This window comes from Sciurus vulgaris (genome assembly GCF_902686455.1).
Source record: "Sciurus vulgaris genome assembly, chromosome: 16".
NCBI classification, from domain to species: domain Eukaryota; kingdom Metazoa; phylum Chordata; class Mammalia; order Rodentia; family Sciuridae; genus Sciurus; species Sciurus vulgaris.
This window is the reverse complement of record NC_136477.1, coordinates 21,721,308-21,733,490: the sequence shown is the minus strand read 5'-3', so window position 1 is coordinate 21,733,490 and position 12,183 is coordinate 21,721,308. Positions and strand designations below refer to the sequence as shown.

The following is a 12,183-nucleotide window of genomic DNA, read 5'->3' as shown; positions in this document are numbered from 1 at the left end:
TCCCTGGATTCCATCCCCAGTACTGTAAAACAAGAAAAAAATATATATGATTAGAACCTTGCTTCTTTGATCTTTAGGACCCAGAAAAATCTTTGAAAAGTACCTTCATGTGCTTTCTTGTCATATACTCATTGGCAAGTTAGGTTTGGATGCTGGAGTGAGCAGTGGGATGAAATCAAAGAAGCAGATTTCTTTTTCTGTCTAGCTCACCTTGGGGACTGGGGAAGAGGAAGATTCTGGCTTCCTTTTCCTTTTTTGTTTTTTGAAGTGTTTTGTGACCTCCAAAAATAGATACCTGTGTTTGCATCCTCAAAGCTGTATTCACAATACCCCTACCATCAATCTCTTCATAAATGCCTGCTTGTCTATAGGATCCGAATATGTTCTGGGACATGGCAGTAGTCCGAAAAGCAACACAGAAGGCCCCTGCTGCTGCTGCACCACTTGGCAGCTACTCATTACCAAGGGCTCTGGCCAAGAGTGAGGTACTGGAGACTCATGAGAACCTGAACTCTCTGGGTAAGGTTTAACTCGCTTATTCAGATTCTGACCATTGCGGTTTTGTAGAATCTTTTCAGAGAGTGTGGGTGGCCATCTGGTTTGTTTCTTTGAGCAACAGAGTGTTGAGGTGTTGAAAGTGCTAAGGAATACTGGATAGGATAGCTGAAGTTGCCTCTGCACTTATCTTAGGAAACGACTTATTTGCACACAATCTGAAGACACCAGACAGACATAAATTCTGAATTCTTTTAATCAGTTTTATTTCTCAGTGCATTTCATATCTATACATATGCGTAGACACATGTTTTCTTCATATTTTTTATGGTTATTATAGGTTGGTGAGCCTGGAAGATAAGCTAGTGAAGGTAGGAAAGGTCAACTTTTGTGCTGATTTTGAAAAAAATGCCCTGGAGATGTTCTGTTTTCATAGATCTTTGTGCAGTTTCTGGAGGATTTTGAACAACTGTGTCAACCATAATTATGGTCAAAACTAGGTCTTTGTGGAGGACACTGATGGCTTATCACCTGGTTCTCTCCAAGCTGGACTCAGCAAAGGGTATTATTTTCTAAATGTCTTTTTTTGTATATGTGTGCTAAAAACAAATATCTTTAACATATAAAGAGCTATTACAAACTATCAGTATGAAAATAATTGTCCTATTTAAAAATATTCATGCCAGTCACAGTGGCACATGCCTGTCTGTAATCCCAGCAGTTTGGGAAAATGATGCAGGAAGATGGTGAGTTTGAGGCCGTTCTGGGCAATTTAGTGCCAACCAATCTCAAAATAAAAAATGAAAAAGGGCTGGGGATTTAGGTCAGTGGTAAAGTGCCTCTGGGTTTAATACCAGTACCCCTCTCCCTCAAAAAAGGGAAAAAAAAATTAATTAAAAATAGCTATAATACGTATGGGTAAGTTCTTCTAAAATAACAGAAACAAAAATGTCCAAGAACTATATGAAAACATTTAAGTTTACTGATTAAGAAAGAAAAGGCAAGTTAAAGCAACAAGACATTGCCTTCATTTATCAAATAAATGTCATGATTGTGACAGAAGCTTGCCTGTGGAGGAGTGACATGTAATTATGGGTCAAGAATGTGGTAGCTGTGGGCCAAGGTTATAGCTCAGTGGTAGAGCACTTGCCTAGCATGTGTGTGGCACTGGGTTCAGTTCTCAGTACCACATATAAATAAATAAAATAAAGGTCCATTAACAACTAAAAAATTAAAAAAAAAAAATGGAAGAAAGAAATGTGGTAGCTGTGAGCCCTCAGTTGCATACATAATCACCTGGATGGCTGCCAATGTCCCTTGTGCTCATGGTTTATGTGTCTGCCTGATAGAGACCAATGTCTGACTATTTCAAACCCACTCTCCTCCCTAGACAATGCCTTAGGCATTTGCGGACCAAATTGCTTTCTTAAACCAGTGCTATGGAAAAGGTTAGAATCTCCACCTTTCATTTTCTTATCTTTATTTATTCCCCACACTCTCAGGAGCACTCATACTTCCTGCTTTCTGTTCCATTCTTTCTGGTGTATTCCTCTGTATGTCTCTTCTGTCTCCTTGCTTTATCATCCATGCATAGTCAGCTCCAAGAGCTGTACCTATTCATGAGGAACAACCAGTTTTCCTTCTCTGCCTCTTACCTCAAGACCATGTTCCCACCCTAGACTTAACTTTTTGTGCTGCAGGCATTTCTAGAGCAGCAGGTAATAGAAACACCAAGCTCTAGGAATTGTTAGAGAGACCTGAGTATAATTGTTGCCCTGCCTCTAGTAATTCTAGTCTGAAATAAGTCCCTTCTCGACCTATGTTTCATATTCTACAAACTAGGGTACATTGATTTAGTAAGATACAGGATTTGTTAAAGGCCTACTTCCTATGCGATTTGCAGTAAAAGAAGGGCTGAGGAAAAAGAATTGAGTAAGACACAGTCTTATCTACTTTCATTGCCCACACAATTGAATAACATTTTCATTTTAATGATAAGTCATATGCAGGTTGAGCATCCGTAATCCAAAAATTCAAAGTGCTCCAAAATCCAAAACTTTTTGAGTGCCATCTTGACACCCAAAGTGGAAAATTTACACTTTCCTCAAGTGACTGGTTACAATCAAAACACAGGTACACTAAAAACATATAAAATTACCCTCATGCCATGTGTATGTAAGACACAATTGAATTCCATGTTTATACTTGGGTCCCATCCCCAAGATACCTCATTTATGTATATATATTCAAATATTCTAAAATCTGAAAAACCCTAATCACTTCTGGGCATAAGCATTTTGCATAAGAAATGCTCAACCTATGATGTACATTTGGAAATGGTCACTGGGTTTTAAATGCCTGAGTTTTAATTAATGTTGAATTAAAGTTTATTCACTTAAGAACTTTTTTACACCTTAAGCATAATTTACTGTACTTTCATCTGTAAATTTAGAAATTTTTTTTATAAAAGTAAGAACATTTATTCTTTTTCCCTAATTCATGTTCATTAAGCATCAAGTTTTATAGATTACAAATTTTTAAACAATTAACTCCACCTGCATGTCAGCTTTCCTTGACAAAATACTAAACTGTTCCTTGACACAGGAAAATAGGGAAGGCTTACCATGCTCAATTTCTTCTTCAATCCCTTCTACTGTAGTTGCTTGTCATCATAGCAACTCCCATCCCCTAAAGGTTCATCTTTCCTCCTGACCCCCAATAACACCATTCATCAGAATGAAAGTCACTGCAGACACCAAAACTACTATGTCCCATGCATTGTGCTGAGCAGTTGACAGAGTAATTCCATTAGTCTACTCACAGCCTTTTGAGGTAGATAGTATTATTATCCTTGTTTGAGAGATTAGGACACTGAGGCACAAAGAAGTTTGTTAGCCCAAAGTCATGCAGCTAGTTAGTAAAAGTGGGAATTTGAAACCAGGCAGTCTGGCTCCATAGTCCATGTTTTTAACCTCTGAGCTACACAGCCTCACATGTTTTGGATGCTTTTAACTTCTGTGGATGTCTTGACATCCACCATGACCTTTCAGTAAGACCTAAGTTGGTAGGTCTTTGTTCACAAAGAGAGACTCTGTCTAATCAAATAGGGGATTGAAAGTAATCCACACCAGTAACTCAGGTAGAAAGGCAAGCCTAGGGAGAGGCTGGTGTCCTTTGTAACTGGTCTTAGTGTGAGATCCTTACAAAATTACCTTCATGCCATGTGTATAAGGAGGGGTCTGAAGCATGGGCTTCTCTGGAGTGAGTCAGTGGGTTAATATGGAGGTAAGTGGACTAGCCAAAAAGACCATAAGTGAGTGATTCAGTGCTAGGTATGGGGCAGGGCACAGTCCCTGCAGAAGACTCTGCAGAGCAGGAGTAACATGAGGGGATTCCTTCCTTTAATGAAGCCAATTTGCAAAGATTATGAAGTCACATATGTCCTGGCCTTTTTGACTTGATATTTTTTGTCTAGACCAGAATAAGCTAACATTTATATTTTCCTTTTTTCATTTCAGGTGCTGAAACCAAGAATGTACAGTTACTGGTTCCAAAATCTGAGATATGTGATGAAACTGAAAAATCCCTCATAATGTCAGGAAAAATCCAGGAAGTTGATGACCAAGGACCTGAATTCAGAGAATTATGTGAAACAGGGAACATGGCAAAGAGGCAGAAAATAAAGAGGGAAAAGAAAGATTTCAGACAACTGACGGTGAAGGATTATCACCCACCTGAAAACTTCAAAGAAGAGAAAGACCAAAAATGTAAGAAATCTGGGGGGAAATATAGCCTTAGTTCTGGCTCTATTAAAAATCAGAAAATCCAGCCAGGGCAGAAGCCTTTTATGTGTAGTGTATGTGGAAAAGGCTTTAGTCAGAGTGCAAACCTTGTTGTGCATCAGCGAATCCACACTGGGGAGAAGCCCTTTGAGTGCCATGAATGTGGGAAGGCCTTTATTCAGAGTGCAAACCTCGTCGTACATCAGAGAATCCACACTGGACAGAAACCTTACGTTTGTGCAAAATGTGGGAAAGCTTTCACTCAGAGTTCAAATCTGACTGTCCATCAAAAAATCCACTCCTTAGAAAAAACCTTTAAATGCAGTGAATGTGAGAAAGCCTTCAGTTACAGCTCACAACTTGCCCGGCATCAGAAAGTTCACATTACAGAAAAGTGCTATGAATGCAACGAATGTGGAAAGACATTTACTCGGAGCTCAAACCTCATTGTCCACCAGAGGATCCACACCGGGGAGAAGCCCTTTGCTTGTAATGATTGTGGCAAAGCCTTCACCCAGAGTGCAAATCTTATCGTCCATCAGCGAAGCCATACTGGTGAGAAGCCATATGAGTGTAAAGAGTGTGGGAAAGCCTTCAGTTGTTTTTCACACCTTATTGTGCACCAGAGAATTCACACTGCAGAGAAACCTTATGACTGCAGTGAATGTGGGAAAGCCTTCAGTCAGCTCTCTTGCCTTATTGTCCACCAGAGAATTCACAGTGGGGATCTTCCTTACGTGTGTAATGAGTGTGGGAAGGCCTTCACGTGTAGTTCGTATTTACTTATTCATCAGAGAATCCATAATGGGGAAAAACCTTACACGTGTAATGAGTGCGGCAAGGCCTTCAGGCAGAGGTCGAGCCTTACTGTGCATCAGAGAACCCACACTGGGGAGAAACCCTATGAATGTGAGAAGTGCGGTGCAGCTTTCATTTCAAACTCACACCTCATGCGACATCACAGAACCCATCTTGTTGAATAAGAAATGGGGAGGACCTTCAGCTGCTGGTCATAATGTAGTACCCACCAAATTAGACACCTCTTTGCAGTTTTCTGTCTCTGTAAAAACAAGGTATGGTTTTCAGGAAGGCAGCACAAATAAGCACTTCAGAGGTTAATTTAAAGAGGCTAAGCAAAAGAAAAACTAAGCACCTAAAGGCAAGGACTTTGGTTTAACTCTATCCTAAGCAGTCATGTTTTCTGAAATGGAATGTGACTTTCTTAGGAATGGGTCATACAAAGCTAGTTGATAAAGAGCCTGTTTGGGAAAAGGTCTTTTTTGCTTAATTTTGTTTTTTAAAATTGGCAATTGCTTGAGCAGCGGGAACGTGGTTTTTCTTTTAGAATTCTAGAGCTCCGACCTTTGTGTTGTAGTATTCTGGGTTAAGTGATGACTAGTTAAGGAAACCATTTGGGGTAGGCATTTAACAGCAACTCATCTGTGAATATAAGCTTTATATTCCCTAGGTTATTTTAAAAAAATGAATCAAAAAAATACCACTCCTAAAATGAACAGAAATATGAAACAACTGTTTCCTTTGTTGTTTATGCCTCCTGAACCTTGGTTTAGTAAAGTTCTGGGGACTTCATATGAGTCTGTTCTGACCATTTCCCAGTCTGCAAGGCCTGGTGCTCAAGGATTGATGGCGACAACACAGCAGTTACATTCAATTGCTAAGGTTGACAACTCCCTTTAAGCAGCTCCACCTGGCCCCCCAATTCGCATTGCATCATTTTAGGTGAGATGCATCTAGCATGCCCCTGCTCTGATAGAAGAGTCAAAGAATAAAACTTGCCTGGAGACATACCCAGGTTGCCTCTGCTCTTACTCTGCTCAAGCCCAGCCAGGGATCTTGGTATAGGTTTCATTCTCACTTTCTGGATGGTATTTAGAAGAAATGGTAGAACTCTTCTAATTCTGAGGGCTAAAGAGAGGAGTGAAGAGAGAGGGAGGAGGCAGAGTGGGATTCCTAAGGGGTTAATTTGGTTCTTAAGAAATTGAGAGGTGTTGGAATGTGAAAACTTCTAGAAGGTTGAAGAAACTGGCTAAGGTAAGGTAAGAGATCTTTCTTGTTAAGCCTGATTCCTGGGAAAATTATTCATAAAACTATGCAATAGGTAGAGTTCTGTAATAACACTGCCTTGTATTTATGTAAAACTTATACTTTGTTGTTTGCCTTCATGTATAGAATGATGATACCTGGCAATGATTTCATGCTTTCCCATAGACCATTACCTTCATCCTTAGAACACTGCAGAGTTGTTTTCTCATTTACTTGAAAGTGGTCTGCAACATGAGGCCAAGTAAGAAGTGACTGCCTGCATCCAGTTCTGGGACCTGCTGCTATCTGTAATCTTTATCCAGACCTGTGAGGGAACCTGAGAAAAGGGTATGTAGTCTCATTTTCAGGTGAGAAGGCTGAGGTGGTAGATTTGGGTGTGTTTTAGGTGGTGTGACCAGTAGTAGCAAATTTAGTACTAGAATTTTGGTCACCTGATTTCTGGGTCTATCTCCTTACCCAATTCCAGCACATTCCAATAGCATTCCAATAATTAGAAACATTGAGTCTGGTGATAAGCAATCTAGTGCAGCTCTCATCAAGAAGTTCTATGCTTTTATTGTCTTTTTTCTGTAAGACTAAATAATATAAATCACATAGTGTTTTCTAGTTTACAGAGCACTTTAATGTACAGAAGGCATACAGAAGAAAGCTTATTATTTTCCTGTTACATTTTTTTCTGCTTCTAGAAGTCTTTTGTCAAAGTACATGCACCATTGTTTCTCAGTTTCATTCTATTTATAGAGATACACATATAAGAAATCAAAAGAATTCAAAAGTAGGACTCAAAAACACTGATGTCCTCATTGACCCTAACGGTGATTGTTCTGCCCTCTGTCTAGGAGCAAAGACCCAAGGATAACACTTAAGTTTCTCTGCTGTGATTAGGAATAAGTTAGTTCTTTCCTCCCTGCCTGATCAGGTAGCTCAGAATGTCAAGAGAGCAAGCCTGAGGATTTGAGATGGCTTTGTGAAGTTGACCCACCAAGAGACCAAAATACTTTATGACCATTACAACAAGTTAATGTGTTTTAACTTCACATCCTATATTCATGGATGATTGTAATATCCTAGCTACAGATTTCCATTCTTGGATGGAAAGTCACCCAGTGATTCTGATGCAAAGCTAGGTATGGGATTCACTCATCCAAGCTTGAAGTAGAGCAATGGTTTTCAACCTTGGTTGCATGTTAGAAGTCACCCAGGGTACTTTAAAAACTTGCCACATCCATGCCTCATTTTTTTTTAAAACCCTGGAGGGAACCACTACAGGCTTAGAATGTATGATCAAAGATGGGAAGGAGGTTCCATTGTAAGGATCTGTGTATGTAGTGTTAGCAAAACAGAACACTTATTCTGAATTAGCTGGATTAGGTGTCCTTTAGTGCCCCTGCCAAACTAGTTGTTTGGATTATGTGACCTTATTTGTATTTAAGTGAATATACCAAACATTTTAATTTATATGAGCAAACCAAGTTTTGCATACCACACTTTTATGTATGTATTATGACTTTTTACATTTCTACTTTAATTTTATCTTCAGATCTGGGTTTCCGCAATCCCATACCCAGGTTCAGAACCTCCAGTCCTACCCAAATGGTGTGAACCAAGTAGATTACTAACAACAACTCTTCCCAATTTATTTACAACCTTCAAAATAAATTACAACCTGTGATTTTCCTTACAGTTTCTAATAGGGGAAGAGTGTTTGTTGTCAAAGTTGGGTTAAGTTTTCCTGTTCCTTTGGGTCATCTCCCTTCTCCATTGGCTGGTCTTGTTAGAAGTGGTTGAGAACTCCAAAGTTTCATTTCCCAAAGTTGCTGAGAGTTATCAGACTTTAGTTATCAAAGAGCTCTGTGCTAGGCCTGTGCTAACAGAGCAGGAGGTTGGACATGGTGGCACACACTTATCATTCCACTACTTGGGAACTTGAGGCAAAAGGATTACTACAAGTTCATGACCAGCCTGGGCAATTTAGTGAGACCCTGTCTCAGATAAAAAGCTGGGGTTGTAAGTCAGTGGTAGAGTCCCAGTACTGCAAAAACAAAACAAAACAAAACAAACAACTAGGAAATCTGTCTCAAATGAAACCACTAGATGTGTGTTAAGTGGAGCACAATGATGCAAGACTGATAATGAAATCACTACAGATAGTTTGAGACACAGGAGAAAGACTTCATCAGCCCCTAATATGAACACACATATACACATATTTACCTCAGAACCAATATCCATGAATACTTGCTGGCTCCAGAATAGGTGTCTTTGCTCTGAATCTCCTTCCTTGCCTAGGCAGTTGTCCCTCTTGCACATCTGACAGTTCACTTGCTCCCTCATCCAGTGTTCCTAACCTTCTTGGAGTTGCAGCTCTTTTAAGAATCTCATGCAGATTGTGAATGCACTTCCTAAGAAATGCCTATTCAACTTCATGCTCCTTTGTAGTGTCATACAGACTTCCTAAAGGAAATCCATAAATCCTGTAGGGATTAACATCTCACCTGAAGTTGCATTTGCATAATCACCCATGAGGCTTTTTTAAATGGAGGTCAGATTATGGTTATCTCTCTTGAATATTGCCAAATACAACCTTTAAATCTTGCTGTTCCCAGTTCCCTCCCTGTGGCATTACATCCACTATGTGGAGGACCCAGATGAGATTCCCAGGAGGCGTTCTAGTTTCCTGTGTATCTCTTGTCCATTAAGAAAACAGTGTGGGTCCTCTTTGACACAACTTGTGCAAGATCCTGGAGTGCCAAAGCAAACAAGGTCAACTAACCCTGTTGTGTCTCATGTGAAAGTGTCAGGACCCGTGACATGGTTTGCTCTGCTCTTCATAATCTTCCCGGCCTTTTCTCTACTTCCTCATACCTTTTGCTGCAGCATAGAGGCTTGTGCTTGCTCTTCTCTGTGCCTTGCTCCTGCCTTCCACAGTGCCTCTATCACATTACCACCACTTCCTCCTACCCAACCCCTCCTAGCTTCCCTAAGATTTGGTTTAAATCCCTTTCTCTGGGAAACCTTTTACTGTCCTGTGGACAAGGGCGTATGAAATATATTTAGAAGTATAAGAAAGCATGATGTAGTATGTATCCAGATTTTCAATTTTAAAGTGAAAAAATGTCTGCTCGGCAGCTCAAGTCTGAGGCAGAAGGATTCGAGTTCATAGTCAGACTCAGCAATTTAGCGAGGTCCTAAGCAACTTGGCAAGACCCTGTCTCAAAATACAAATTAAAAAGGGCTGCAGATGACTCAGTGGTTTAAGCGCCCCTGGGTTCAATCCCTAATACAAAAAATTTTTTTTGGATTCAAAATTACATATAGTACAGTTCTCAACTTGTGTTGTTACTTATATTGACTACTATTAAAAAGTATTTAGACTAGTTACCTGAAGGAGATACAAAAAAAGTATGTGGCTTAGTGACTTTTTCACAGCCATACAGATGGTAAATTCTAGAGGGTAGACTTAAACATAGGTATCCTTGGATAATAGAAGGTGGGTAATTAAAAGGTTTTTTTAAAAATTAATTTCCATAAGAAATTTTATAATCAAAAATAAATTATATTTACATATTTCATTTAATTATGAACAGTATAGCAGTTCCCTCTTGTATACAATGTTCGATATATTCTTCCCTTGTCTTCTACATCCTTGCCTTTGACATTGGCAAGTCTGATAATTCTAAAATACTGTTCTGTAACCATATTCTTTTATGCTTTGATTTGTCTGAAATTTAAAAATAAACAGTATGGGGGCTGGGGTTGTGACTCAGTGGTAGAGCACTTGCCTAGCACACGTGAGGCCCTGGGTTCAATCCTCAGCGCCACATAAATTTTTTTAAATAAAGGTATTATGTCCACCTACAACTAAAAATTATATTAAAAAATAATACTAAAAAGTAAACAGTATGAATGTTATGATCACATAAACATTGTTGAATCTAGACCTTTACTTTGTATTTCCTTTTTGGGACAGCTTTTTGTTTTCACTGAAGTTTCTATTTGTCTTTCTTTTCACTTTGTACTGTTTGCTTTTAGCACTTTGGTCATTTACAAATTCTCCATCCAATTAGATAACTCTGTTGAGTACCCCTCCTCCGCTTCCCTGTACATTTCCCTTCCAGGTACTTAAGCCTCCTGCTCTAGTCTGGCATGGGTGCCCTCTTTGCTTACTGTCTTTACTCCCTCATTTCACTGCAGCACATCTTCAAGTAATTTGGCAAAGAGTGTATGGAAGGCAAAGTTGTTGAGTCCTTGTCTGTCTCAGACTTTTAAGACATACTTGATTGGTAGTTTGACTGAATCTTGAATTTTAGGTGGAAGAATTTCCTCAGAAGAGATTATAACATCACTGACTTAGAACATCTACTGTTGCTAATGAGAGGTCTGAGTTCAGCCTGATTATTATTCCCTGAAGAATCAGTAGTGTTTATATTATAGTGATCTGTTCCCACACCCCCATGCCTCTATAGTTTTAAAGTCTTATCTTTTCCTTGGTGTATTCAGTTCCCTAATGCATTGAGAATTTTCAGTATAGTGACTTGGGTATTTCTCTTGGAAGATTTCTTGTTATTTACATGACAGGTCCCTCTTCACAATTTTTTTTTTCTGTTTTTACTCTTTGTGGATTCCTGTCAATAAAATGTTGGACCTTTTGGATTGATCCTCAACTGCTTCCTTGTCTTGTGCCACCTTTGGGGGACATATCTTGATTATTTTTCAGCATTTCTTAAGATTTGTTTTAAAATTTCTATGGCAATTAGTTTAATTCCTAAGAGCCTTTTCTCTTTGTATGTTTCTTTTTCTTTCTCTCTCTCTCTTTTTTTTTTGTAACATACTATTCTCATTTTACGGATACCTTTCAAAGTTCTCTTTTTGTTGTTGTTGTTTTCTTTGTTAGTGTTAGGCATGAAACCCAGTTCTTGCACATGCTAGGTGAGTGTTCTACCACTGAGATATACCCCTCAGTCCCTCTCTGAGTATTCTACTTAGAAGGTTTTTCTTAAAAGTTTTTTCTGACACATGTACCCTCTTCACGTACCTGCCCCTGAGTCCTTTTTTGTTTAGTTTGTTTACTCACATTGGGGATTTTCCTCATGTATGTGCTGGCACTACTCTCTCACACACATGCATGTGTTAAAATTTCAATTGAAAGCTAGACATGGTGACACACATCTGTAATCTCAGCTACCTGGGAGGCTGAGACAGGAAAATCACTTAAGTCCACAAATTCAAAGCCAGCATGGGAAGATAGCAAGACCCCATCTAAACATTTTTTTTAAAAAGGCACAATTGAGACCTCTGTAGAAGGATTTACCCACTGAAGACTTTCTTCTGGAGTGACTGATAGAGAGCAAACTATTTCCCTGGAAACTTCTAAATACCAGAATGCAGAATCTTTTGCTTGAAGTGCTTACATTTCCTTGGCAAAAGATCCTTTAATATTTTTGTGTGGGTTCAGATGTTGCTAAGTGCTTCTCTTAAAGTGGGAGAAAAGGGAGTTGTGTGTTACTACAACAAACTTCCGGTTAATCCTACTTCTCCCTTCTTGCCTGCCTTCTCTGGGGTTTGGCAGGTTGATCAGCTGTCTCCTTCATTTTATCACCCTCAGCAAGAATAATAATAACAAGAAGATACTCAGAGTAACAGTAAATGAATAATGCAAGGTATCAAAGTTCTACAAAGCTGTTTTCTAAAATGTACATGCATAGAAAAGACTGAAAGGAAAAATTGGTTAGTGGTTAGACTGGGGTAAGTGCTTAGTGCTTAGATTTTCCTACATGGTCTTTCCTATAGTGAGCCTGAATTACTTTTATTATCTGGAAGGAAAAGGTTTAATAAAAGGAAA

The 12,183-nt window shown here is 39.1% G+C and overlaps 1 protein-coding gene across 1 annotated transcript; it reads left to right on the top strand.

Moving 5' to 3' along the window:
* Nucleotides 1-531: 531 nt before the first annotated feature.
* On the top strand, nucleotides 532-8,338 carry ZNF35 (zinc finger protein 35). The gene is made up of 2 exons (XM_079116371.1): nucleotides 532-1,057; nucleotides 4,014-8,338. Exons 1-2 carry the CDS (start codon nucleotides 982-984, stop codon nucleotides 5,258-5,260), a joined length of 1,323 nt encoding a protein of 440 aa, XP_078972497.1. The 5' UTR covers nucleotides 532-981; the 3' UTR covers nucleotides 5,261-8,338.
* Nucleotides 8,339-12,183: the final 3,845 nt, after the last annotated feature.

Coding starts and splice junctions, on each gene's coding strand:
- ZNF35 (XM_079116371.1), top strand. CDS start 982: ATGGTCAAAACTAGGTCTTTGTGGAGGACACTGATGGCTTATCACCTG. Junction 1,058..4,013: donor CAAGCTGGACTCAGCAAAGG/GTATTATTTTCT, acceptor TTTTCATTTCAG/GTGCTGAAACCAAGAATGTA.